Below are 27,708 nucleotides of genomic sequence, written 5' to 3' on the forward strand. Positions count from 1 at the left end.
CACAACCCAGGAAATATCAGAGATTGCACAACTCTGAACACAACTAGCTTGACTAGAGTCCTAACTGGGCTAATGCTAGCAAACCAGCAAAGAAGACTCAACATGTAAATTACATATCCGAAAAACTCAATTGGACACATTCTCATGCCAAAGGAACTAGAGGGTTTAACTATGTCTGAATGCATCGAGAGCAGGAATTATATTGCTTTCTGTTTGGGAGCCAACAGTCATTCATTTATGTAGGGAGTTAATTGCAGTACACTGAAGTGGTTTTAGCTTCTCACATTACGTTAGCATTGCAGCTGTAAACACATGCATCAAACAGCTGTGTCCTGGAAGAGCCATACTGGGAAAAGGTGCATCACTGATTTTGTCTCCCTTTATCCAGTAATGTTAATTATTGGTGTTTGATTATGGAATCATGTCTCTGGAAACCAATGGATCTATCGGCTAATTACAGATAAGTGTGATGATCTAAATTCAGACACCATAAATCCACTCCCTGGTGCAACTATATGTCCGATACGCAGAATTATCTGACACAAACCCATCCTAATTTGTGAAACCTATAGCCATGCAGAGAGGAGTAGAGAACGCAATTACAACGTAACGACCTTCTGAGACCCTTGGACTCTTTCTTTAGTCGTTGTGACACAAACCCGGGGTTTCTTCAGAGGGAAACATCCACCAAGAGATGGAGACTGAAATGAGCAGCTCCACAAACCCCAACAAATACCAACAAGAGAGCTGGCTTGTTCACTTCCCCCTCGTTTCTGAGGATCAGCGTTCAGAGTGTGTGTCTGTGTGTGGGGGTGCCTATGGTCTCTGACACCGCTGGGAACCGTCTGTAGTTTTTGACAAGTGTGTAGTGCGCGAGTGTGTACGCGGTTCACATACTTCTCATCTCATTTGCCCCTGGACCGAGATGAATAACCAACCTTGCTCCAGCCCCCACCACCCCACCTCGCTTGTATGAATTCCAAGGCAGATATCTTACTCCCCGGAGGTGCTGGAGGGCAATGGGAGCTGACAACACAATGGCATTGTTTCTGCTGATGGGGAGCCAAAGTCTTAGGGGGAACACTCCCCCCTACCAGCCTCTCTGACAGTCTCCCAAAAGAACGTAGATAGAGCGTGTCTGTGGGCTACTTTGTGGGGTAAATAGTGTCTGTGTGTGGGATATTTGAGCATTTGTGCGTTGGTGTAGTGGTGCGGTATCATAGAGGTTTCGAGGGGGTTGAGGGGAGAAGACGGGGAGAGTGCTGTGCCAACACACTGAGAGGCCACTCAATTATTGAGCGGAGCGGCCGGGTTCAAAGAGTCACAGCCAGCACCTGCTGATCCGCCACCTTCACAGCCTATCTGCTGCTGCTTTGATCCAGTGGTCGTAATAGTACACAAATATCACTCACATTATTATTATTGTCGTCAACAATGATGAGGAAAATGTAAAAAAAATTATACACGATATTTGCTTTCTCCCCTTCTCGCCATTACGGCTGTGGATATAAAAGATATCTGAGCTTTTCCTTGAAGTTGCTAACAACTCCACATGGTTTCCTCTTCTGTCCGTTAACCCATTCGTCCCCATGTTCAGACAGTGACCTCTGTCTTGCTGTTGGTGGGCAGTCCCTTGTGCTTGGGGTGCACGTGCGGCGAGTGGCCGTAGCTCAGCGGCTGTGAGAAGAGCTCGGGCAGCGTCTCGATGCTGAACTGCCTCTTGTTGGAGTACGCCTGGCGCCGGCTGTTCTGCTGCTGCAGCGTCTGATGCTGGTGCTGCTGAAGCGCGTGGTGTTGCTGCTGCAGCGAGTGGTGCTGTTGCTGCAGCGACTGATGCTGCTGCTGCTGCTGCTGGATGGGGTGGTGCTGCGGCCCCTGGATGCCGATGTGTGAAGCCACAGGGTGCTGCATGTGGCTCTTGCTGGGGTCCCATGCTTTGAAGGCCGAGCTGGAGGTGAGAGGGTGGGTGTTGGTCTTGGAGATCTTAGGCTTGGGGATCTGGGAGGCGTTGATGGTGATGGCCAGCGGCGCGTGGATGTCGGGCGGCGGGAGGAAGGGCTTGTCCTTGGGGTGGAAGTTGATTGGCTGGAATGTGGGAGGGGACTGGCGGTGGGTGTAGTCCACCATTGGGTAGCTCTTGTAGTAGTCTCTCGAGGCCGTGTCTGCAGGAAAGAGGGAGACAGTGGGGGAAGGGAAACAAGGGCAGAGGCAAGGTTAAAATATCATAATGAAAAGTGAAGACCGTCTTTGATAAAAGCAATCAGTCACCGTAACCTTCACCATGCTCCTATATTAGGGATGGGAATCACCAGTGTCCCAACGATGCGATACCATACTTGCTATACTTTTTGCGATAGTAAGATGCGATATGGCGCATTTCTGTATCGATGATTTTCCCCACCCCTAATAACCAGCAACATAAAGACAAAGAAATCAGCAGTAAAACGGAATAAACAACATGCTGTTATTTATGTCAGCTCAGAATCAGCAGTCCCCACATCTGTACACAAAGCTGCCTCTCATCCACTTTAACCAAACTGAGTACTCTTCAGCAGATACTGTATGCAAGTTTTTAGTACATCCAGATTTAATGTAAATAATGTTCTATTTCTGAACGTATATTCTGTGTGCAACTGTGTCTGTAGAAAAAAGTTAACCCAAATCAAACCCAAACCATTATCTTTACTTAACCTAACCCAGGTAGTTTACATGCCTCAGCCTAACTGAACTAGTACAGTAACATACATAACTTGTTCACGTACATATTTGTATCCATGTGTTGCCCTGGACTTTGAGATATTACAAGTTATTGCAAGTTGTCTTCACCAAGCAGCCATTGCGATTGAGAACGTGTTGTTTGTAAAAATCAACTTCTGGTAGCTTGGTTCTGAGTGTCTTTGTGTGCATATGTGGCATTAATCCCTCATTCTAACCCTGAGCATAGTCAAACAGCTGTTTGTTGTTGAGCTTTGAACCGTCTACGCACTGACAGTGGAGTTAAATATAACAACAGCACCAGAGAGAAACAAATAGATGAGAGTCAAGGAGCCGGGCGAAAACGGGAGATTTGTTGGGAGTAAAAATGGAGTTGGTTCAGCGTGTCGAGTCAGATTAATGTGAGCCCACTGAGTGCAACTCAACTGCTGTTTGGTCATCACCACTGACCTCCCCCCTACACACACTCTGCCCTAAAGACACCAACAACCTTGCTTGCTTAGCCCGGTTTTATTGGTCCTTTTTTTCCTGAAGAGAAATGAAAAACATTCCTTTTTTGGGGTATTTCTCTTTCATTCCATTGACATTTTTGCTCCGAATTATCCCTCTTCTTAGTCTTCCTTCCTCATAACTTCAAGGGATAAAGATGCTATCAGCTTCATGATTTATTAAATGTGTTTGTCTGATCGTATGATAAACACTCTGCAAGCAGAAAGATATTAAGGTTAGTTTCAATAGTTTGTCGGAAGATGCAGGACCAGTTGATTGTAATTTGTTGTTGCAATGAACGTCCCTGACTGTGGTGTTAACGAATGCGTGAGTGTACACTGTGCTAAGGAATTTCTAATAGACATATATATATACATCAGAAAAAACATTTGAGGTGCCGTATGTTCGTTCCACTGGACCGCTTGAGTTAATGATGCAGTTTCAGAAAAGCAGAGCGTTGCATGAAGAGCTTTCGGACATTATTCAAATAAAGACCTTAAACAAAAAGCACCCATCGACTGACTCAAAACAGAATGAGGATTTTTGGCTTCCTTTACTGTATTTCTTAGTCAAAGCCAATTTCCCCCCCTCCGTACCCACTGCTGTCGATTCATTCTAATGATGTTTTCCAGCCAAGATGACTGGAGACATTTGTTTTCGTATTTTCAGGAAACACCTTGAGGAGTACTCTCACTTTCACACATCTCAACAAACTGTCCAGTGCCATCACAGTCCGGTAATTGCTTATTGAACACTTCATACGCGGGTCCATTGTGTTACTCCAGGGCTCTTCAACAGCAGCTGTCGAGGAAGGAGATGGAGCTACCGGTAATCGTTCGGGGAAATTCTCCAAGCTGCTCCGAAGACTTAAATACAATTCTGCTTTTCTCAACGTACCAACGGGAAAAGTGCCGCTATAACCGTGGTTTTCCTCAAAGGCCGGCTGGATATCGTACGTTAGTGCATGGCAAAGCAGCATAAGTTAAACCTGAACCAACAACATTTGGTCATTGGTTTATTGATAAAAAATGATAAGAGATATTTCCACTGTCAGGACCAACAAATCCATTCTTCTGGACGAGGTTAAGGACCTGTTGACGCAGATCTAAAGTATTATCATACTGAGAATTTACAAAGCTCCATCGGTCAGCCATTGGCTCTATCGCATTGTTTTGACCTCATTCGGTGATCCAGTAGTTAATATATTGTTGTATTTGCAACTATAATCCAGTTTTTAATTACCTCGAATGATCCGACTTCTCATTTTGCTGCAGCGATGTAGAAGTGTAGCCCCGGTCTTCGTAACATATCCAACTAAGACCCATTAATGATGGTTAGAAATAAACTTTAAACACTCGACCAGAGGGTACACACAGCTCTGAGTTAATCTGATATAAACTGAGAAGCACTCAGACGGAAAGTCCTGCAGACTGGTGGAGAGGGATTAGAGAGACGGACGATTAAATGAATCACTAATTGTTCAGACAACAGAGATTAAGGAGGCACATGTTTTCTTTATAAAGCAATAAAGTGTCACCGCAGCGAATAAACAGGAAACCGCTTTGCTTTCATTTGAATTGAGCAGAAGAGGGTGTTGAGGATTAGAGTGTATTTTTGTCTGTGTGTTCCTGTATTCACATGCAAGGCTTGTGCGACTGTATTTGCGCAGGGGCATTGTGCAACACATTTGCATACATCATTTACATACATTCCTCCCTCATTAAAATGGGAATAAGCCGCTTTGTGTGTACGCGTCTCCACCGTTAAGTGCCTCTCATGGTTTTTCACCGGCTCCTTGTTCGTCACGATGACGCGAAGACATTTGACGACAGCAGTTTTTTTTTCAGTTTCTGTGTCTCTTTTGTGGGTGTGATGTACTTCAGCTCGAGCTACAACAGCATCATTTGAGAGAAAATTGGCTTCAATCTCTGGACAGGGCCAGGGGAATCTGTGAGGACTAAGAAACTATGAATTAAACACACTCTCCCCTCCCCACAACAACTGCTGTTTCCGTCCATTTGAGTGTCTCCACACATGTTGCCAGCAGGAGCACCTGACAGCCGGCTCCTCTGCGACAGCATTGTGTGCCTTCCTCTCCATTTCACATGCTCTCCATCTGCTCCTTCTTTCTCTCTCACCCTGCTTGTTTTCCAATGTTTCCATCCTCATTTCATTAAATTGTACTCTTCTAAAACATCAGCCTCTGCGCTCTACCCGGCAGCAGCCTAAAGCGTGGCCGGCGGGCCGAATCTGGGCCAACGCAGTATAACTGCAGAAGCCCTGCAGAGGATTTCAGAGTTTGACAACATGCTGCATTCAATTAACTTTATTTTGAACGCCATTTAAGCCAAGAAGCTTCTCAGTATGATGCAAATTAAAGAGTCTCTATTATGCGCTTTGGGGTTTTCCTTTTCCCTGTAGTGTGTTATATAGGTTTCTGTGCATGTCAATGGTCTGCAAAGGCTAAAATCCCTGTTTCCTGCCCACACTTCACTGTTTCAACATATCTTTTTCCATCTTAGAAATTCTGTATTTGAATCTCATATTTTAGGGGCAGGGGCAATTCCACAGGCTTTTACTGTTTTTCCTTCTCATTCTGATCTAATTGTGGAAAACATGACTGCTACTTTGAATAGAGTTGTTGCTCTGCACCCTTTATCCATTTTTACTATTTTCCCCACTCCTTTTCCACATTTTTCATGACAGCATTAGTGTCCTGTCACTGCTTCATTCCAGCTAAAGGATGTCTTACCCCGAGTGAAATATTTAAAGCCCAGAAGCCCTTGCTCATGTAGCTGCACCATTACCTAAAATAGAAATATTCTATGTCATTTGCATCACTTACTGCACATTTCAATGATATTCAGACTGACATATATGGCACTTATCTATTCCATCTAAGAGGAATCCGGTGAGGAAAAGGTTTTAGATTTCATCGTTAGTCACCGCAGGTAGTCCACTGAGCGCTGCTTGTGAAAGAAAGAATAACTTTGAACCAGAGGAGTTCCTCCAACTTCAAAGCCATCTTTGGGAGAATTTTAGATCACTGCAGTTCATTTAGTCATAAAAAAGAAAACCCAAAACTTACCCATTAGGTGACCTGAAGCACACATTTAAGTATCAGTCATTTCATCTCGTACTGTGCGATAGCCAATCAAGTTATTGTGCTTGAAGATGTTGTTAACTCTAATCTAAAAATCTATAAAAAAATGTCTTCAAATATTTATTTTAAGACATCGCTCGGGCTGTTAGATCTTTATTTCAGTGATCTGCAACAGACGTAAAAAATGCAGCAACTGCACGGCAAACATATCTAATAACTGTATCACGTACTAAGTCTAAGAGTTCTGAAAACCTTACACTGATTGATAAATGTGCTTATTTCTATGGCAATAAAAACCCAAACTTAGGCTTTATTAGGACAAAAGGTAATGATTATTAGTATGATTAGCATTTTATGATATGATTCATTTATATACATATTTTATTATTAACTTATATATTCGTATTATTATTATTATTAATGTATATACATTTTGTGTTATTATTAATTTATATATTCTTAGTTTTCATATCTTTTTTTTTATAATAATTTAAAAAAACTTGTTACATTTACATCTTTTAAACATGGTTCATGATTTTGTTTAAGTTACCTTAAAAAATCTAAAATATTTAATAATGTAATCTTGTTCTTCCTTCCTAAAATCTAATCAGTTAGTCTATTTATCAACGTGCCTTTCATTCAGTATGTGAATTGTGTAAAAGGTTGTTTTCCTAACTCAAAAAATCTATTTTAAAAATGAATAAAATATATTTAATGAAAGTGTAAGGCAATAATAGAGAGCTGGCAAACACTCTCTTCCTCAGCCTCTTGGAGAACATCTCTCCACCTGGTGTTGTTGTCCACCTGTCCTGCTTTAATTAAGATAGATATATGGGAGCTGCCGGTGCCAGAGTCCTGCTGCTCCACCTGGCTCTGGTTTCCCTCTGAAAGTCCCGACCTCTCTGACCTGTATCGCCCTCCTTCTTCTCTATCATATTATTCAATATTTCCTGCTTCCCTTTTTCTCCCTTATTGTGTTTTGCTACGAACGCAATATTTAAAGAAAACTTGATGTGGTAACAGCTGCATGGAATCCCAATGTGTTGATAAGGATTTAAAGCAGCTCGGTCCGCACACCTGCGGTCTCAGCTGGCAAACGTTCAGCTATCACCTCCAACCTGTGGAGTGTCCTAGCCATGACTTTGTCCACACAGCCAGGATCTCTGGACCCGGGGCCTGGTTTACTGCCCAGTGAGAGAACTGATAAGCATGTGTGAAGAAATGATTGGACCGTGTGTTTATTAAAATTTCCATCCTTGCGAGAGCATAAGAGGACACAGGAAGGAGCGATAAGGATGTGATGATGGCTGCTGGTCCCCATTGGAATTTGTATTAACAGTATTACAATTAGGCTGATCATTTGACCAAACAAGACAGTATACATCATGATTTATTGGGAGAAACCAAGAGATCTTATGTTACATCAAATATTCAGGACCCCCTGCATAAGTGTTGTCTTTTGAAGAGATGCCCTTTCTTGTGTTTAATTATCTGTGTTAGTCATTACTCGTTACTTACGATTATTTATTAAAATGTCGTTATATAATCGGCTATTTGGGGACCCCTGATAATATAATTACTAAATGTTTAATTTACCACTAAAGCATTGTCTGCACTCTTCCAATTAAGAGTTGAATGCCTAAATAACCAAGAGCAAGAAGAGGCAAAACTCTCTGCAAAAAAAGTCTAAATGTTTCAGTTTTTTGTTTGTTTTGTTCTCCAAACATCGTCATCATAAATACTTACGTTTCCGAGCAAAAGAGGACACAGGAGGTACAAATACTATTACAAAAAAAGGTTCTTCAATAAACTAAAATGTCAATAGAAATGCTTCATAAATCTCTAATGTAGGTAGACTAAACTTACTTTATATTTCAACTACATCTTCCCTAACAACCACCAGCAAGAAGAGGCCAAACTCTGGGCAAGAAAACCCCCAAAATGTTCCATTTGACAGGATTTCTTATTCTGAATCTTATACAGTATCAGCTTTTTATATTGTTTATGAATGCTGGCGTGTCAGAGTGTATCCTCGTTGATTAATGGGTGGAAAAACTAGATGTGTGACTGCTGCGTAAGCTGTATCAATGAGAGCCAGAAGATCAGAGCCCCTGATGGCAGAAATACCATGACTCATCAGAAATGTTCTACAATAAAATTACTCAAACAGAGATGTGCATAATTGTGTGTGTGTGTGTGTGTGTGTGTGTGTGTGTGTGTGTGTGTGTGTGTGTGTGTGTGTGTGTGTGTGTGTGTGTGTGTGTGTGTCTGTGTGTGTGTGTGTGTGTGTGTGTGTTAGAGAGACATATCCAGTAAATACTAAACAGAGAGGAGCAGTTCAGCGTCTGTGTCATCAAACAGAGAAAGATATGAATACTGCAGTGAGAGGTGAGGAAGGAGCGCTGCAGCTCGACGTGAGAGCGATCTGATATTTTGAGGTAGTTTTCTTGGCTTCTCACGCTCATCACAGAGCAGTGGAGGGGGGGGGGCGGTTCTGCTGCTGCAATCTGCCTCAATTTCTCCCTGATATTAGATCACTCCTTCCTGCTGCTACCAAGTAAGCTATATGAAGGGCCCAACTGTTCATTCTTGAAGAGTTGGAGTGGACGATTGCACCAAATTTGAAGAAACAAGCTCAAGGCGTTCTTGAGATATCCATACGTGAGAATAGGACAAACAATCGACTAGAAGTCACACGGAAGGGGCACATTAATGCAGCAGTCCACCCGAAATCTCCAAAACCAGAAAACACAGAGCAGGAAACTTCATTGCACTTCAAAATAAAAGCAATTCCTGTCAAACCCTTCAAAGTTAAACAGAATTCATACCCTTATATTTAAAGGTAGACCAGGTAACAATCTGCTGTAACATTTCTCCAAAAGCAAATGAACAAATGACTCGACTGCTTTAAATCAAACAAGTTACAACCAACGCTTTCATCTACCACGGTCAGATATCCAGTACCCATTGTTGGAAAGAATCTGAGTAAATTCGCCAGCGTTTTGATTACAAACGACATCAAATAATGCCTCGAGAGAATGGAAAGCTCCTCTATCCACTACAGCTTTGTCCTTTAGCGGGAGCTTGGGATGACTCACGCTCTTTAGCTTCTCTGTCCGAGTCTCTATGCTGGGCGGCGCTGTCTCCATCTGCATATTGTGTCAATGAACAGTACATGTCAACCTGTCGCTCCTCATCACTGTCCCCACGCCCTTATCTGTCTGCACTGATCAGATGATAGATGGTCTGTGTGTGTGTGTGTGTGTGTGTGTGTGTGTGTGTGTGTGTGTGTGTGTGTATGTGTACTGTATATGTTTACGCTAGCGACCCTTATGTGCCCCTATGCGTCAAGAAGAAGTTTGGGTCAGTGTAGGGCAACAAAGACATGTTTATGATGTGTTTGTTTACGTGTGCATTTTTTGAGTGTGTGTGTGTGTGTGTGTGTGTGTGAGAGAGAGAGAGAGAGAGAGGCCCAAGGGCGAGCTGGAGGCCTGGACTTGTCGCTTCAAACTAATGTCCTGGCTCCTGTCAATCACCGCCCACACATGCTAAGTATTGTGGTTTTGTTTTTACATTTAAACCTTTTAGAATTCACACTCGTAAACCATTTCCCAATTAGGTATCAATACATTACATTTATTTGACTTCTGTGTGTGTTATGGCATCCCTAGCAGTGAATTCATGCTGTCCTTGCACCTTTTTTTCCATTTACTATAAACCGAAAGGCAGGCTGTCAATAACTGTCAGCTTGTTAAGAGTCTGAGCTCCAGGCGGACGACTCACCGGCCAATCACAAGCAGAGGACAGCAGAGTTTTAACAATGATCCCAACGCTGCCTTTGTTCAATACAGGAATTCCCCCGATGTCAGAAAGGATTAGAAATCGGATTATTTACTCAGTTAAAAGCAAACAGCATGCAACAATGCACATGAGTTTTAGGGGTGTCCCTGACTGAGGATGTAAACGGTTGACACAGCATTCCTGTTGTTGCCGGGAAAGATACGGTTGCTAGTTGCACCGATAAGAGCGTGCTGACTCATCTGTTCATCCTATTTTTAACACACTTCGACGGACAGTTATTTCCACAGTACATTATGAAGGAAGAGATTGACATTTGACCGCCTTCAGCTGACTGTCCTTCTGTTCAAAGTCCAGTAAATATTACGTTTACCAGAAGTGGAATCTGATTGGTCAAGCCTCGCCTAGTGACCAAATCACGTTTCTGGAAAATTCTTGTTATTATTTTCTATTAATATCTTCATTTCTGTTTACACCACGTTTAATTCTTATTGGTTATCACATGGGTGTGGCTTATTGGTATTTAGGTCACCTGTGGGATGCCGGTTTGGTGTATTTGGAAGTGGAGATGTTACACTTTTACTCTAACTACAGTACGGACTCTTCTATGGAGCGCGTCACAGCCAAAAGACAGCTGTAGCCTCTCAGTGGGATAACTCAGGGACGTTTGCTGCTACAGTTTGTTTGGTGTATCCGCATCAATGTTCGTGTTACTGAAATGGAGCGAGGAAACTTGATAAACAGACGGACAGAATTATTTCTTTTTGGCGCACTTGCTTTTCCTAGTCTTTCTTGGCCCCTGGTTCCATTACTCTCTATTTTGGTAATCAACAGGCAGAAGGAAACTGACGGGGTGAAATCAACGAGAGAGTGCACAAAGCAAACAGCTGTTTCTCTGCGCCTTTCCCTGAAGACTTTATTAAGGAATTGTTAAAAAATGTAGTCATGCAAACACTTAAAATATAAAAGAATAAACACAATTTCGTCAACAGGGTGATTTAAGTACACAAACTAGGAGAATTAACTGAAAGCACATTTATTTATTTTCAAACAGCATCATTAATATGATGATAAGGATATAAAAATAGGCTTTATACGTCACGATTTATTGGGAAAAGGCAAGTAATTTGATGTCAAATTTGATATTCAGCACCAAATATCCCTAACGAAATGCTCTCGTGTCCCATGTATTTGCATAATATTGAATCAGCCCGTGCTACAAAAATCTGATATCCCGACTTTTTGTTGAAGCGTTATTCATGTAACTCATTTTCCTGATTATTCTCACCCCACATGAATGCAGCAGCAATCACAATATTGACATCATGGCTGTCTCCTGGCGCTGATATAATATTGAGGAAGACTTAAATCGGCACTCAAACATGATTAATGAGTCAACATGGCTGATAGAGAGAGTCAGGCTTATTAAAGAGATCATTATCCTAATTGGTGCAGCTCTCCCTTCACCACTCCCTCGCTCAGTGTGTGCATCGGTATGGGGATGCTTACTCCTCATGACTCAGGTTTGTTCATCTGTTCTGTGTGGTCAGTTTGAGTCTGTGTGTGTGTGTGGTGTGTGTGTGTGTAGTCGAACTCACCCACGGCCTTGAGCGAGGTGTACTTGTTGAAGCCGATGCCCAGGTTGTTGTGAGGGTGAGACAAGGCCATGGCGGGACCCAGGGGAGACAAGGCTGCGTTGTTCAAATGGTTGTGATCTGAGAAGCAGAGAGAGAACATCATATATGTGTAATTGTTGTTCACACTATAAACAGCCAAAGGAAATATGAGAGAATGAGAAAACTGTCAAGAAGGAGGAACAATATTTCACAATTTATAGTCTCGTGTTCATGAAGGCTTTAAGGAGTCCTTAAATCAAAATGAATCCAGAGAGGGAGGTGGGTCTTTTTGCAGAATGGGTGCAATGATAAGCTGAGGCTGCATAACCATTTGCGCATACCTCGTTACATAATTGTTCTGCTTAAATTAATAAATATATTCATAAAGCCTTCAGATGTGCAAGTTTCCCAGGACAGAGACGCTTTGAATGCCAACTGCTAGGATTCACACACACGGAAAGCAGACATATGGGACAGTATGTACATGACATACATGGATGATACTTTGGTCATTTTAAGACCATTTTATGACCCTAAAATGATGAGAATACACCTTCCTAAAGAGCAATGAACTTCTTATTTCTAAGACGATTCAGACTTTGTTGAAATAAAATTAAACCACAATGCAAAAAGGATAAATAAAACAGACTTCAAGGCTCTGTGAACAAAAGTAAGCAGTGCCTGGGTAATGGCTGAGTCTTATAATGGTAGGGAAGCCGATAATATTTGTATGCTTTGGTGCACTATGGCTCAGGATTTGATCATCTGTTAATAACGTCGTAATTCTAGCAATCATGTGATCCCGTGTGTTTGTGTTTGGCATTGTGTGGTATTGACAATTTGAAGAGCAATTGCAGAAAGGGACTTTGGTTTCAACAATGATATATTAGCTTCACAGCGTTAAAGGGGCACATTCTGTTCATTTTCAGCTCCGATATTTGTATTTTCTGTCTCTACTGGGACATGTCTCCATGCTTTAATGCTCTTTATTTTTCTCTTATTGCCTGTGCTGCAGCACCTCTTTTCCCCCTCTGTCTGAAACCAGAGCCCAGTCTGCTCTGATTGGTTAGTTAGCAAGCTCTGTTGTGATTGATCAACCACTTAAGAGATGTCCCGCCCCTTAGCCTATTTGTACAGTGTGTTGGAGTGCTAGCCAATAGGATCGTGAGTGTTACAGTACATAGTGATGTCACTATTTTAATGAAGTAAACAAAGGAGTTCAATGGAGGCATTTCAGACAGGGGCGGAGTATGTCTCTGGAGGGAACTTTTGGATTTGTGGCCTTTGCTGACCATTTACATGCACTAAAACTTATCAAACACACCACAGGAAAGCGGACACCCCCAAAAGACTAATAGAGCCTTCATAAAAAAGTGTTGGCCCATTTGAAGCCAATGCAGTAGCATTAAATAACGGTGTGGCGTATTGAGAGCTAATGGACTCACAGATTCCTGCTATTTCAAGCTTGTATCTTCATGGTTTATTGCCCTTAATGTAAGTCGCTTTGGATAAAAGCATCAGCTAAATGAAATGAGATGTAATACTATAATAATAAATGTACTTACTAAAAATAAAAAATACAAAGTTTGTCATTTGGAATGCAGCCACACACACACACACACACACACACACCCGCGTCCACCAGCCCCACGACGGCTGAGTTGCATCAGTGGGAACGAGGCGGCGGGGGAAAAACGCAGAGCGAGGGATGTGACACCAGCGCTGACTGATTGAATTAGAAATAGATCTTCACTTCTCCGTGTAATTGATATGCAGTGATGACACGCTGTGTGCGGCGTGGAGTGCAGGGACTGTGTGTCGTAATTCCAAATGTGTGTATCCATGAGTGTCTTGTTATTGTCTAATGTGAACCGCCGGCACCACCTGCTATCTCCACTTTTTCATCCCCCAACATTTTAAAAATAGAAATGTAAAGGTGCCTCGACCTCAAGTAAATAGTCACATGAAGAAATTGTGTCTTATCTTCGTTAAGGGATGAATTTAACATTGAAGAGAAAAGCTTTTACTCCCTAAGTGTCCTATATTAATGCTCTCAACAGATCTTCTAGCCAGCCAACAACAGGGGAAATAATGAGACTGACAGAGAGAGAAAGGCAGAGAAAGAGAGATGGAGTAAAGAGCAGAAAGACAGTGAAGGCAGAGATGGACGGGGCAAAAAAAAAAAATCAACTAATTGATGGAAAGGTCCTTGGCCGTTCTCCAGTTTGACCACAGGGCTGTTCCTGGCCACCAGAGAGACAGAAAGAGAGAGAGAGGCAGAGATAAGCGTGTTTTGACAATATAGTGCTAAATAAGATGACCCTTTATTAATCCCAAAGGGGAATCTGTTATTGTATACACACATGCATTGGACCCAGGTCTGAATACAGATATGCACAATCCCATGCATTCCTAGAGAGGCTGTCCGAGCAGTTGCTGTATTTGGTGCCTTGCTAAAGGACATTTGACCAGGAGGAGGGCTGGCACCTCTCCAGACACCAGTCCACACTCCCTATGTTTGGTCTAATCTGGACTTTAACCGATGACCCATCCGTTCCCAAGTGAAGTCCCTACAGACTGAGCTACTGCCACCCCCACATTTCAGTCACTGAGGCACGGTATGGGATCAGGAATGTGGAAAAAACGGTCCACGTTATTTGTTAGTTAGCAGATAGAAACTGCTGAATGTTTCAAACTGTTTCATGTATTTTTATCCAGAGCCGGTAACTTCTGCAAAAAAGTTCAGTGAACATGACAAGTGAAAAGGGCATTACTCCATTAATGATGCAGGAGAGTTCAGAGTAGACCCGGTGTGCCCATTAGCTCTGAAAAAGAATTTCACTGATTTTTCTGACACTAAAAATGTTTTTTACAAAAAGTAAAAATCATTTTTACATAACTGTCACTGTAGGAGTGTTTCTAATGAATTACTCTCCAACACAACTCTTAATTAAAGTTAGGGAAGGATAATCTCTTTAGTGCTGATGTTGTGGTTTGGTTTAGGTGACAAAAAATGTTGTATTTCAACCAAAGCAGCATTCATTGTCTCTTTGACTACTTGGGGGCAGCAAAAATAGCAGCAGTGGTGGAGGGGAAGGTCAACGGTTCAAGTCCCCGAAAGACTAAGTGCTCCCGAGGTCAATTTCCCCTCTGTGAGACTATTAAGGGCATATTCTATTCTTCGACAGCAACAACAAAAAATCAGTATGAAGACAGATATAGGAGGGGGTGTGTGGGAGAGAACCTTCCTCTGGAGGGAACGTTGGGAATGGAGCCTTTGCAGACCATTGACATGCACACAAACCTATTTAACACACTCCAGGAAAGGGAAAGCCCCTTATGACCGACACACAGACACATATTAGGATTCATCTTAAAGTGTGTTTCGATCCACCGGATGAATATAAATCCACATTTAAATCTTGTTTTTGCTCTGTTTTTGGTCTCCACCAGCTGCTTCTTAAGCGTCTAAATGCTCCTCTATGTTCTCCAGCTAGCTGCTTACTATGTTTAAATGCTGTTTGGTGCTGAGCAGGAAGCATACAGTGTTTTTTCTTTTAGATATTTAAATGAGAACAGCACCGTGCCGCTGCCTAAAATGACACAAGATACAAAACAGTTAAAATATTTCTCTGCATGATTTGGGAGCTTAACAGAGGATACAAAAGACTCATCTTTTTGCAACTGAATTGCATTTCTGTCTGTGAACACAGCATATATTTCCATTTTAATGTTCATTTTATGAGATGTTAGGGCACCAGCCTGTTTTTATGTGTAATTCAGGAGGCTTCCTGCCTTAGTCACTTTGCCGCTGTTCGCACAACCACATTGTGAGCGCGAGAGAGAGGGAGCAGATTGAAAGGGAATACATTCTCCCCTGTATTCTGTGTTCGTGAATAAATTCTCTCTGAATGTCCTACATTTTCCCTGTGCTGGTGTGTGTGTGTGTGTGTGTGTGTGTGTGTGTGTGTGTGTGTGTGTGTGTGTGTGTAAATGAGTGTGTGTGCACGTTCTTTGATGTACTATAGTATGGAGGCCTCGAAGGAGAAACACTCATAAGAATTCAAATTTATGTTTATTAAAGAGAAGTGGAGAAGGAAATGAGGACTTAGGGTGGATGAATGCGACTCGCAGTGAGCGTGAGAGGGAGTGTTTGGACGTGTTTCAGTGCGGTGTTTTGAGACCTGCATGAGTATGTCATTTGACTACTACCGACTACTTCTGTGTGATTTGCAGCTTGTATGCTTTGTTTTTTGCACGTGCATGCTGCATCCTACCAGCATGCTTTTGTTTTTGTTTGCAAGTGTACTGTGTGTGTGAGGCTGTGTGTGTGCAGGCAGGCAGCAGAGTACCGCTGGGTGATGGCCTAATTCAGCAGGGCTCAACATCAAAGAGGCAGACTGCTGCAAGGGCTTCAGCCAGCCTTACTCTGACACGACTACTGTCACACACACACACACACACACACACACACACACACACACACACACACACACACACACACACACACACACACACACACACACACACACACACACACACACACACACACACACACACACACACACACACACAAACAGAAAAAGAGATGGTTGGAAAGAAGAAGAGAGGGAAATAGATGAGGGAGAAAGAGATGGAGACTCCTGCATTGTTTAATGCATTGTACACAAAACTAGCAGGGAGTTTGAGTCCTGTTAGCCACGCAGGCTAATGTGAGTGCACTTATGGAACTGTAGGGCACACTGGATGAACAGCCAAGTGGCGTATATGTCACATCATTTCATGTAAGCGTGTGAGGGAAGGAGAGGAAGGAAAACAAGGAGTGAGAGGGCACTGGAGGTCAGAGGAGGCCAGGAAGGAGAACTTGACTTGTAGGAACAATGTCTTTTGAGGAACTTTGACTTTCTTCAACCAATAACGAAACGGATAAGAATAATTATGTTGCATTCTTGGTTTTGGTTAGAGGAATAAAGGCTGAAGTGGAAACAGATCCAAACCATACTGTATCTAACTGACATCACCATGGTTCAATCCTAACACAACAAGAAGTTAAGTAAAGTGAAGTACATCAAAACACTTTTGGCATATAAGCAGCATTAATGCCTTACTTAGCTCGGCATCTTTAAATAATTCAAAGACATAATCAGTCAATACAGAAGCAGAACCTAAAGCGTCTGCAATTAATACAGTTTTTGATTTATACAAACAATGTGTTTATATTAAAATCAGTGATAAAGCGACACATTTTTAACTAGAAATAGTTTAATAGAGCAAAAAAAGTCCCTAACGTCTGAATTTGTGCTCCAATGTATAAAATGTTCTCCCTGGGGATCATTACCTCAGGGGGTCCAACGTCCCCTCTCCATGGTCTCTCAAAATCTCACAGGAAAAACTGATATCTAATAATATTTATTTCCCATTACAGACCCCAGTGACTACCATGCCTCCCCACAGAGAGTACATGTTGCTAAAGTGATGCACCAGCTGTTTGGGTGACTGTCTGGACTACATGTTGGCCAATGTGCACTTTGAGTTATTAGAGCAGAAGCTACAAATCATACATGTGTCCTTACTCATCGCATGCAACCAGCATTATTTCTCGACTGGGAGAACTTGAAATATTGCACATCTGAAGGATTTAGTGAGTGTATTTGAGCTCATTCACTCTCTTTCTGCTATGAAGAAGCTACAGCCAGTCGCTGGTTAGCTTAGCTTCATGGATAAAGGTGGACCGGCTGTTTTCGTTTAAGAAACAAGCGACTCCTCTGAGTGTGTAATTCTTTCAACTATTTATTGTATTAATGAGTAAACAACCTTTTCTGTTACTGAATACATCCATAGTTATGAACACAAACGGATTTAGATTGATGCCGATACTCCAAATATTGGGTATTGGCATATTGCTGATTAGCTTAGCATATAGCATAATGACAGGACACAGAACATCTGGCTTTGTGCAAAGGTAACTAAATCAACAAGTCAATGCCTTCAAACACTGCAGTGTAAACAAATGACAATGTATAATTTAAAAAGAGAGCAATGAACCGGAGTATTTGTCGTTCCAACGCAGACAGAACAGTTTTTATGCTCAGTTGAGATTAGATTTAAGATTAATTATTTAGTGCAGTAACTTGAGTTGAACTATCTAACCCGTGTCAAAATACTAACGCTATACTTGAAATAACACGACTGACTTTGTTTGTCTAAATAACTTTGCAGATTTATGCTTGATGCACCTTTCAGATAATTCCACAATCTTTCCATATCATTTAAGGGAAAATATGTGTGTGTTGTATGAGGCTATGGGCAGCAACAGCAAGTAAGGATTTCCTTCTTAAATATTGAGGAGTTGTGACTGCGCCAGACGTATTTCAATTTCTCCGAAAGCCTTACAGCATCTTTAATCAGCGTGGGATTTCATCAATGTGGCGGCCAAAATCATAGAGAAGTAAAACAAATAATGAACTCAAAAGTAAAATGTGCTTTCCCTGTGGTAAAACACATACTGGTGCTCTACTCCCAGCATCACCTGTTTCCATTATATGCAATTACACCAGGTGCCCAACGATTCCTTCAAAATAAAAGCATAAAAAACGACTAAATAATAACACACAATAATAATAATACATTTACTATAAACAAAAACAGCAACACAATAAACCTTTCACCATTGAATAATATAAGGCAATGTAAAGCTCCGACAATCAAGCTAATGAAATGATCATAGATGAACTTAGTGTGCTGCTGCTGCTGCTGCTGAAGAGGATAACCTCAACCTGGAACATGTTAGGTAACTCCTTGCATGCTAGCGTTTTCAGAGGGTGGCATGTGTGTAACATATGGGCCTTCTTCATTAATATCTCTCAGTGTGCTGGAAAATAAACACACGCACATATTAGTTTAAGGTGTTGCGGATTATATCGTGCTGCAGTCGTTCTAAATCACGCCAGCATCACCTAAAGCTGAGCGTTGCCTTCCTTCCTCACATTTTGTATATTTATCTCTCCATCTCTTTTTATCACAGTTTTTTCTCCATTACTTTTCTTGTCATATGCCTCTTCCTACCTCTGCCTCGCTCCATCCTTCCTTTCTCACTTACCTTTGTCTTCCTGTACCGCGTCTTATCTTTAATTTTCCCTCAGTGAGTGTGAGGCACACCATCTGTTGTGTCGAAGCAATGAAAGCAAAGTGTGGGGCGCACTCATCCACCTTTAATTTATTAAATCCTCTACCTTATTATAGCCCATAAACATGCAAATAAGCATGAAAAGTAAGCGTTTACTTCCTGGATAACTTCATTTAACTCGCAGTGATGTAATAAAAGATGCTTGTCGGTTGTTTTTAGTTGAAAAAATGCTTTCATTTTAGCTTTGCAATGACAACTCGAGTGATGAAATGACTAGAAAGAGTTGTTGCGTCCATTGCTAGCCCACACAGCGCTCGCTTCTCCCCTGCTGTCCTCGCTCTCGCCTGTGTGTGTTAAATGGAGTAAATGGAGTCATTTCAGTACACTGATTCCAATGAGAAAGTCTCTCTGTCACCCCCCCCCCTTCCCTCCCCCCGTCCCTTCTCCTTCTCTCACACACACTCTATTTGCAGGGTAAACGAGGGGCTTATCCTGAGAAAACACCATTATTTTCTGCCTTCAGCCCACACACTGGAAGCATTGAACTTTGACTGTCTGTCTGCTCAGCACTTTACGTAACGCAATGGACCGCTGCGCTGGTAATAAACATGCAGGACGGACGGCGCCTTTTCACTTTCAGAACCCCGCCCCCCCCCCCCATCGGGGAGATGGTTGAGGAAGGTGAATTAAAGGAAGGTAGTGAATGAATGGAGGGAGGAGATAAGGAAGACAGGGATTGAAGGCTTACACAGCTAATATTCTGAAGGTGTGTTGAGAGATAGTGAAGTCTTATAATAACACGCACTTTACTGATTTAATACACTATAGAAACTATTAAATGAGACACGCACGGTTGCATTTTTACAATGTTAAAATCCATAAAGAAAATCTTGTTTAAAGACTGTAATTATGACCCAGGGTTTTCTCTAAACCAGGCAATCTTACGCCCTCAAACCAAAATGCAGATTTTCTATGTCAAATTTTAAAGTGATGCCACAAAACAATAGTTCTGTTCATCAAAAACTGTATAATTACTCCAGAAATATGAAAAAGGTGTCAAATGTCTTGTCATACGGCAGAGACAGCTTTGTTTTTGCAGAGAGGAAGTAAAGAAACAGGTTTTATTTATTGTTTGAGGTGCAATATATGACTCCGCAGCTTTCAGACATGAAGGAACTATTATTTTCCGCTTCGCTTTAATGCAACATTTTGGCTGGAAGTTACGTTAGCACACTCTCCCTGATGACCTATTGTGTGAGGATGTAAGGAGCATATTATTCATCAACCAGGCCCTTAAGAGAAGCGTATCAGTAGGATGTTCCTATTATTAATTTATATAAAAGAACTTGAACCTGCTTTGCTTGAATGAACAACAATTGAAACACTATACATACATACGGTATAAGGTGGGATTATAAAGTCGATATAACCCCAAGTTAACTAAATGTTTTCTTTTCAGACTTTGTTTGTTGTTTGTCTGCTCTGTTTTGGTTGCTACCAGGGAAACACCTTGCTCTATAGCTGCCAAATGTTTTATCAATTTACCAATATATCATTGTGTGTGTCTGCTGTTTGGTGATGGCCACATATTGTACCGTGTGATAAGAAGAGATAGCTAATAACAGCGAAGAATGGAAACCAACAGAAAGATGCTACATTATCCGCTTAGTTTGGGGAACATGCAGTTATATGATGCAGGTTTAATCACATGTGACATGTCACAATAGGAGGATGAATGCACTGTAAAGCAAAAGTATTAACATCCAGGGAAAAATAAAGGTAGTTAACTCATTAGATTGACTGTAATCCTTGTGAATGATATGTCCAAAAAACGGAAGTGAAAGAGGGGAGAAGACTAAGAACTGACTAAGGGGAGAGCAGCTGAGATTTGAACAGATGTGAGAAGATAAAAAAGGTAGAAAAACGACAGAAAAGAGCTGATAAAGTCCCCCGTGATTTTCATCCTCATCCCAAAAGTAAAGCAGCTGTTTGCAGCGCAGCAGAAACAATAACACAATCCCCCCGAGATCTCCAGCGTCTCTTTTCGGCACAATGAACACCGCTATTAGCCTCAATTTATTATTATGTAAGAGATTAAAATAAGTTGTTATGCCTAAGTACATATTAATTATTAACCCACTTTGGACTGGAATGATGGGGTGCTTTTTTTTCCAGGTAGCTGATCTAACGTTTACCTGTTTAGGGTGAATATACATACGCTGCGACTGGATGAAGAAAGCAGCAAATCATTCATCGTGCTTTGACTTTTACTTGAGAGTAAGAGAGCCCCACAAAGCACAGGAAGCTGCTGATATTAATTGTAATCCAGCCTCTTCATGGTGGTTTATTTCTAAGTTTCTGAATCCTTTACCCCTCGTTTATACTTGCTTTGATCCTTTAATTCTTCCCTGTTTCTCAATTAAGAAATAGTTCCTTGTTTATCCGTTTTTCATACATCCAGTCTGGCTGCTTAACCTGTCAGGCATAATACAGTTTTTTTACTCACACATAAACTCCCCTTGTAGTCATACTGTGTGTGTGTGTGTGTGTGTGTGTGTGTGTGTGTGTGTGTGTGTGTGTGTGTGTGTGTGTGTGATAATTAGTGCTACTCTGCATGCGTTATTTTGTGCTTGCATGTGCGTGTTATGTAACATTGGAGCAAACACTGTGAGTGAATCTCTTTATTCCATTATTTATTTTTTCAATATCTACAAAGAGCTTTTTTAACTCTGACAGGCGTCTGAAGTCCCGCTGGCCCCCCTCAAAGACACCATGACTCACTTTCCCCCCACTCCCCCTGCTCTGACTCTCCCCCTTTCTCTCTGTAATTGTTCTTCAAGGAACAACAAAGCAAACCCCTGGCCAGCGCTGCTTAACTTCTGAGGATTCAATTATTCAAAAGAGGTAATTGTACTGCACAATCATCCAAAACTCAAGCTAACGATGGCTGATGCCCTGTGTGTGTGTGTGTGTGTGTGTGTGTGTGTGGTTGCTTTGGTTTCTCTTTTTGTGTGATTGTGAGCAATCCTGTAGCCTTGTGAGTGCTGCAAATTGACTGTGTGTGTGTGTGTGTGTGCATTGGTACACATGCAATTTGTGTGTGTGTGTTGCATAATCATCTCCAGCTCCTTCGAACAGCTGCAGGAATTTAGAGAGGTGAAGAAACTCTCGTTATGCAATGGGACTCAATTGGGGTCTCAAGCTGATTTGCCTGAATGAATGTTTCATGAAAACATTTCACATCAATTGCTTCAGATTCGAGATGAGTTTTCCTGCATGATGGAGGTCAAGTGAGGGTCATTTGTATCTGTGGCCTAATTGATGACGGACAGAAAACAATCAGAAGTCTTTGACACTCTTTTGTGCCTTTTTGTGACAAATTAACTCTCAGTATGACCTGGTTTAAGATGGTTATGTATAACTAGGGTGACAGACGTCCTGAAAAAATTCGAGACAGTCCCGAAATCTAGCTGTTGTCCCAAATCCAGCCCTAATTGTCCCGAAATGATACTAAATCAGAATCTTGAGTAGTTATTGTCTGATAAACCATTAAATGTGTCCGTAGAGGTTGAGTCGTCCTGCAGCCAGTCACACGCCGGAGCTTATTGGCTGTGGCAGCCAATCTAATTTAGATAGTATTACTGTATACAGTCTATGTAGCTTAATAGAGCACCACGGACACCAAGCCCCCCCCCCCCCCACGCCCCGCTGACCTCATCCAAACACCGTCCCGAATTCAGAATAAGTTAATTTGAGTCTGTGTTGAGTTTTTAACAAATCCATAATATTTCTACTTGTGAATGTTCTTTCTGACCTAGGAGAGGGCAAGACTGTCCACCGTCCTGTTTGCTTGTAGCTAACTCACAGTGGAATGTTACTGTAGCTAGTTAGCCACGTTAGCTTGCCAGCTTACCGCACATGTAGCCGTATTTCTGAAAATGTAACATTGCTCGTGTTTCACTGGGTTTAGGACACTTTTAAATCCAACCCATCATGGTAAACCCACCCCATTATCAAAAAATGGGACATTGTCAAGGACAAACGTATTTTAAAATCAGCAGGAAGAGAGCTAGTTATGTGGTGCTAACAGCTAATGCTAATGGTGCTTCCATTGAGTTCCGTAACGCTAATTATATAAAGCATAAAAAAATGTGAAAAGTAAAATTACAAGGTAATGGTGATGTGTTCAAATAAGTTCAGATAAATAGATAGTTTCAATGCCATTATTTCATTTTGTCGAATAAAGGGTGGTAATGAGGGACCCACTTTTATTTCTAGTAAATTGAGGCGTGACTTTAAGATGTGAAGAACCCACAGAGGTTAAAAAGTGATGCAATATCTTGAAAAAGTGTTAAAACATATTCAAGTCCAAGTGATTTTTGCCAATTTCTTTACATTATCTTTTAAAAACCTGAGCAATCCCTGAACGAGTTGGATTTCTAAAGGCTGCGATGAACTCCTCTTCCGTTGCAGACTTCTTTCTACCAATTCTCTGAAAGATAGATACAGATATATCCTCATACATCTCTGTGAAGGGTAGAGATACTTAGTCTTGCTATCTGCTCGACTTGCAGAACTAATGAATAAATAATAACTGGTAAATCCGTTAGATCTCTGTACGTGTGTGTTTGTGTAAGTACATCTGTGCATGTGTGTGTGTGTGTGTGTGTGTGGCACTGCAGAGGATGCATACAGGTACACGTTTTCTTCCTGTACTTAGAGAACTAGTGAATTATTGAGCTAATCTGAGTGTTGAACATGCCCTTTCATCACACAGGCCAAGCAGCCCCTGGGGCTTCAGTTTACACTCACAAATCTCTAACACCAAGGCTCGCTTCAGGAGGGTCGGACCAAAAAATACTGCTGCCCAGCATGAGCAGGCATTAATGCGCAAGAACAAATAAACACCCCCATATATCTCACTGCAACACAGCCCGTTTACGTCACATCAAAGCCTGTTTCGTTCTTTTATATACTTATAAATCAGCAGCCTGATAAATGTTGGTCCGATATTAACCCTTTTAGCTCCGTTTTGGTTGCCACCTGCTCCTGAGGGAATTATCTTGCCCTTTCAAACACATTTTTATTGAAGTACGTACAGTACGATTTGTTCCTTTTAGTAGAAAGTGAACCCAAATGGTCTGAAGGTGCTTTAGTCTGACCTCTTTACCCCCCCATCCACACACTGGAACACACTCACACCATAGAAACTACTAAATAAGACACTTACAGTTGCATTATTACAATGTTGAAATCCATAAAGAAAAATCTTGTACTGATGACCCAGGGTTTTTTCTCCTAACCAGATAGCATCTTATTTTTGGCGTGCGCCCTCAAACCAAAATGCGTTTTTCCCCCGTAAAGTCTTGTAGTGATGCCAGAAAACAATATTTCTGTTCGTCAAAAACATGAATAATGTATCATGAGTCCAAAAATATGAAGGTGGTGTCAAATGTCTCGTCAGACGGCAGAGACAGCTTTGTGTTTACAGAGAATAAACAGGGGATGGATGTTTCTCTTTACCCTCCCATCCACACACTGGAACACACATCCAATGGTCTCAATTATAAACGTGTGGTTGACGTTGAGACATATCAGAACAAAAAATGCATCAAATCTACATGGTTATGTTGAAGCAACACACTTCCAGGATAGATTTAGTAAAACTATATTGGTTCTGCTCTGAATAAGTATGCTTGTGACAGTATTTAAATTACGATCAAAGTTTTCACATGGGATATTAACACCGACCACCTGCGTGAAAGTCCCCCCCCCCCCCGTCCATCGTCGATGGTAACAGACGTATTTGGGAAATATAAACATGAGCAGGGCAGAAAATGTTCCACTCAAAGACGTAATTGATAATGCCTTTTTTGTACATCATTTTGGGAATTTGGGGGTTAATTGCCAACGAGGAATCTCTTACTAAATATCAATGGAAAGAAAGGAATCCTGTGAGCAATCGACATAAATCAAACCTTACATACCTTCTACTTCCTCACCAAGAGAACCTGGTAACATGACTTACATTATAGTTCTATTAGCACTAAATTGAAAAAGAATTACGCTTAAATTTGCCTTAAACCTACAGGTACCGATACGGGTGAGCAATTTCTGGCCAGGTAACTGTCATGGTGGTTTAAAGATCAGCCAGATTAGATTATCCAGCTCAATTTCTGTGTCGAATAAAGACAAGTCATCCCTTTTAATCCTTCTGTCATCTTTTTGTACAGGAGTATGAAACACAACCGGTGTCAGGGCAGGCAACGACAGATTTAAACCCCATTCCTTCTCATGCAGAAACCCGTAGCCAGGAGCTACTGTTGTGCCCATAAAAGAAGAAAGAAGTGAGGGATAAATTAATTGATACATATTGTGCATTAAATCTAATCCCCTACATGTTTTCTGTCCCCGCGGGCGTCTTGTCTCTTTATGAGATCTGCGAGCCGCCCGAGGGCAATAGAACAATATTTCCTAAGCTGCATGATAGAAGGTTATCAGCACTATGAAATGTGACAGATTCACCCCAAAATGAAATAAGAGTGTCATCATTATTTATATTACGGTCATTATCAGGTTTTTTTTTTTCTACAGAATACATTTGAGGAATTTCTTTGAAAGTTGGGATTGTTAGGGAAACAAAAAATAAGTTTTATGAAATGTTCTATATTATTGTAAACCCAGCATGCAGCCATTACTTGTAAATGAGGGTTAAGCAATGATGCATATGATCAAGGTCAATGAGAACACACACACACACACACACACACACACACACTGTATAATGTGACATAGTGTATGGACACACACTCCCACCTGTGTGTGTGAAGGAGAGTATCAAGTCAGGACTTCATTATTTATACATGCATCCAGACAGGAAGGCAGAGCAGGAGGTATGCATATTAGTTTCCCTATGAAATATTACAGATCAGACTTTGGTGCAGCCAATAAAGTTAGAGGAACAGGAGGAGTTATAGAGGGAGAGAGGGAGGGGGGGGCTGGACATTTAGAAAAAAAGACATGTGATGAAGTGTGTTTATAGGCTTGATGGGAACAAGTGAGGATAGGGACCGGTGATTGATAGTTAAGAGATAAAAAAAGAAATGCAAATTATAGCTGACTTTGACTAGTGGAGAATAACAGGTTGAGAGGGAAAGTCAGAGGTGGTACTGAGATGTAATCGTAGAATTGATATATCTTATATTCAATATCAGCGCCATCAGACTATATTCTTCTAGAAAAACTCCTGTTACATTAATGGGGTATTTACTTCAGTAAGAATGAAAAAAGCATTTGCAGGAAACCACACTTTAAACTGAAATAAGTAAAATGCAGAATGGCTATTTTGGAATAATATGTACATCACTGGATCATAATCAGTGATCACTTAATGTGTTCATCATTTAGATTTTAATTTAATTGATTTCTTAAATATATTTATTGAGTTTTCACAGGGAGATACGTTTCATGACTTGCTTTATACTTCCAGGTATTTTAATCCATAACAGTACAATTGAATGAATTAGTGGATTTTTATTATGCGTTTTTAATGTTAACCTGAAAAGCAACTAGTAACTGATGTTGGCAAAGAAAAATATTGGAGAAAGAAATACAACATTTGCTTCGAAATGGTAGAGAAGTAAAGTAGCAGAGAGTGGAAATCAAGAAGAAGAAGAAGTACTTGTTTCTTAAAGTAGTAATACAACAGTGTAGAAATGCTCTGATTCAATTATTCCATTCAGTTTTGCATTTGTGTAAAAGTTAAATAAGTATTACCATCAAAACATTGTTAAACTACCACAACTAAATGCTCTGTACTCATCATACATCATTTAGTCAAATAATACATACACTGCCTGGCCAAAAAAAGGTCACTCTAATATTTGTTGGACCGCCTTTAGCTTTGATTACGTCGCGCATTCGCTGTGGCATCGTTTCCACGAGCTTCTGCAATGTCGCAACATTTATTTCTGTCTTGCATTCATTTTTCGCCAAGATCTCGTACTGATGACGGGAGATTCGGACCACTGCGCAAAGTCTTCTCCAGCACATCCCAAAGATTCTCAATCGGGTTCAGGTCTGGACTCTGTGGGGGCCAATCCCTGTGTGAAAACTATGTCTCATGCTCCCTGAACCACTCTTTCACAATTTGAGCCCGATGGATCCTGGCATTGTCACCTTGGAACATGCCGTGCCATCAGGGACGAAAAAGTCCATTGATGGAATAACCTGGTCCTTCAGTATATTCAGGTAGTCAGCTGACCTCATTCTTTGGGCACGTTGCTGAACCTAGACCAGACCAACTGCAGCAACCCCAGATCATAGCACTGCCCCCACAGGCTTGTGACCTTTTTTTGGCCGGGCAGTGTATATGACTCGGCTTTAGTACAGTCATTCATTTGTATATCGTTTTCATTTTGCAGCACGGATGAAGGTAAATTTAACGACTTTTTAAACCTCCATGTGTCCTAATTGATAATAGTAATTAATGCTGTTAAATAAATGTAGAAAGTAGTATATTTCCTTCCAAATTGTAGTAGAGACGAATATATATAGCATAATGTGGAATAGTACCTCCATTATGTACCAGAGTAAAAGTACTCAGTTACTCTCCACCTTTCATGAAAGTGAAATACTGAAGAGTGTATCGAGTGTGTGTATGGATGTTTAACATGAAGCCTATCATTACACAAGAGCCCCCCCCCCACTCCACAGTGTCACTTCAGTGCTTTATGGGACTGAAGTGTCTCTTGTGATGTAATTTAATGTATAATGGTAGATGACACAGATACACAACAAGTGTGTGTGTGTGTGTGTGTAGGTTTAAACGCCGCTCTACTTGTAAGCGGGATACGCCCCAT

The 27,708-nt window shown here is 41.3% G+C and overlaps 1 protein-coding gene across 1 annotated transcript in view; it reads right to left on the minus strand.

Annotated features, from left to right (window-relative positions):
- Window positions 1-1,593: 1,593 nt before the first annotated feature.
- Window positions 1,594-27,708, minus strand: part of LOC134878185 (protein shisa-8) — a 100,558-nt gene continuing 74,443 nt past the window's right edge. Inside the window, exons 3-4 of the mRNA XM_063904061.1 lie at window positions 11,704-11,820; window positions 1,594-2,162 (exon numbers count right to left, since the gene is read on the minus strand). Of these exons, the coding sequence (XP_063760131.1) occupies window positions 1,594-2,162; window positions 11,704-11,820 (686 nt within the window). The remainder of the gene's footprint in view (window positions 2,163-11,703; window positions 11,821-27,708) is intronic.

This window comes from Eleginops maclovinus, chromosome 16 (genome assembly GCF_036324505.1).
Source record: "Eleginops maclovinus isolate JMC-PN-2008 ecotype Puerto Natales chromosome 16, JC_Emac_rtc_rv5, whole genome shotgun sequence".
Classification (NCBI taxonomy): Eukaryota; Metazoa; Chordata; class Actinopteri; order Perciformes; family Eleginopidae; genus Eleginops; species Eleginops maclovinus.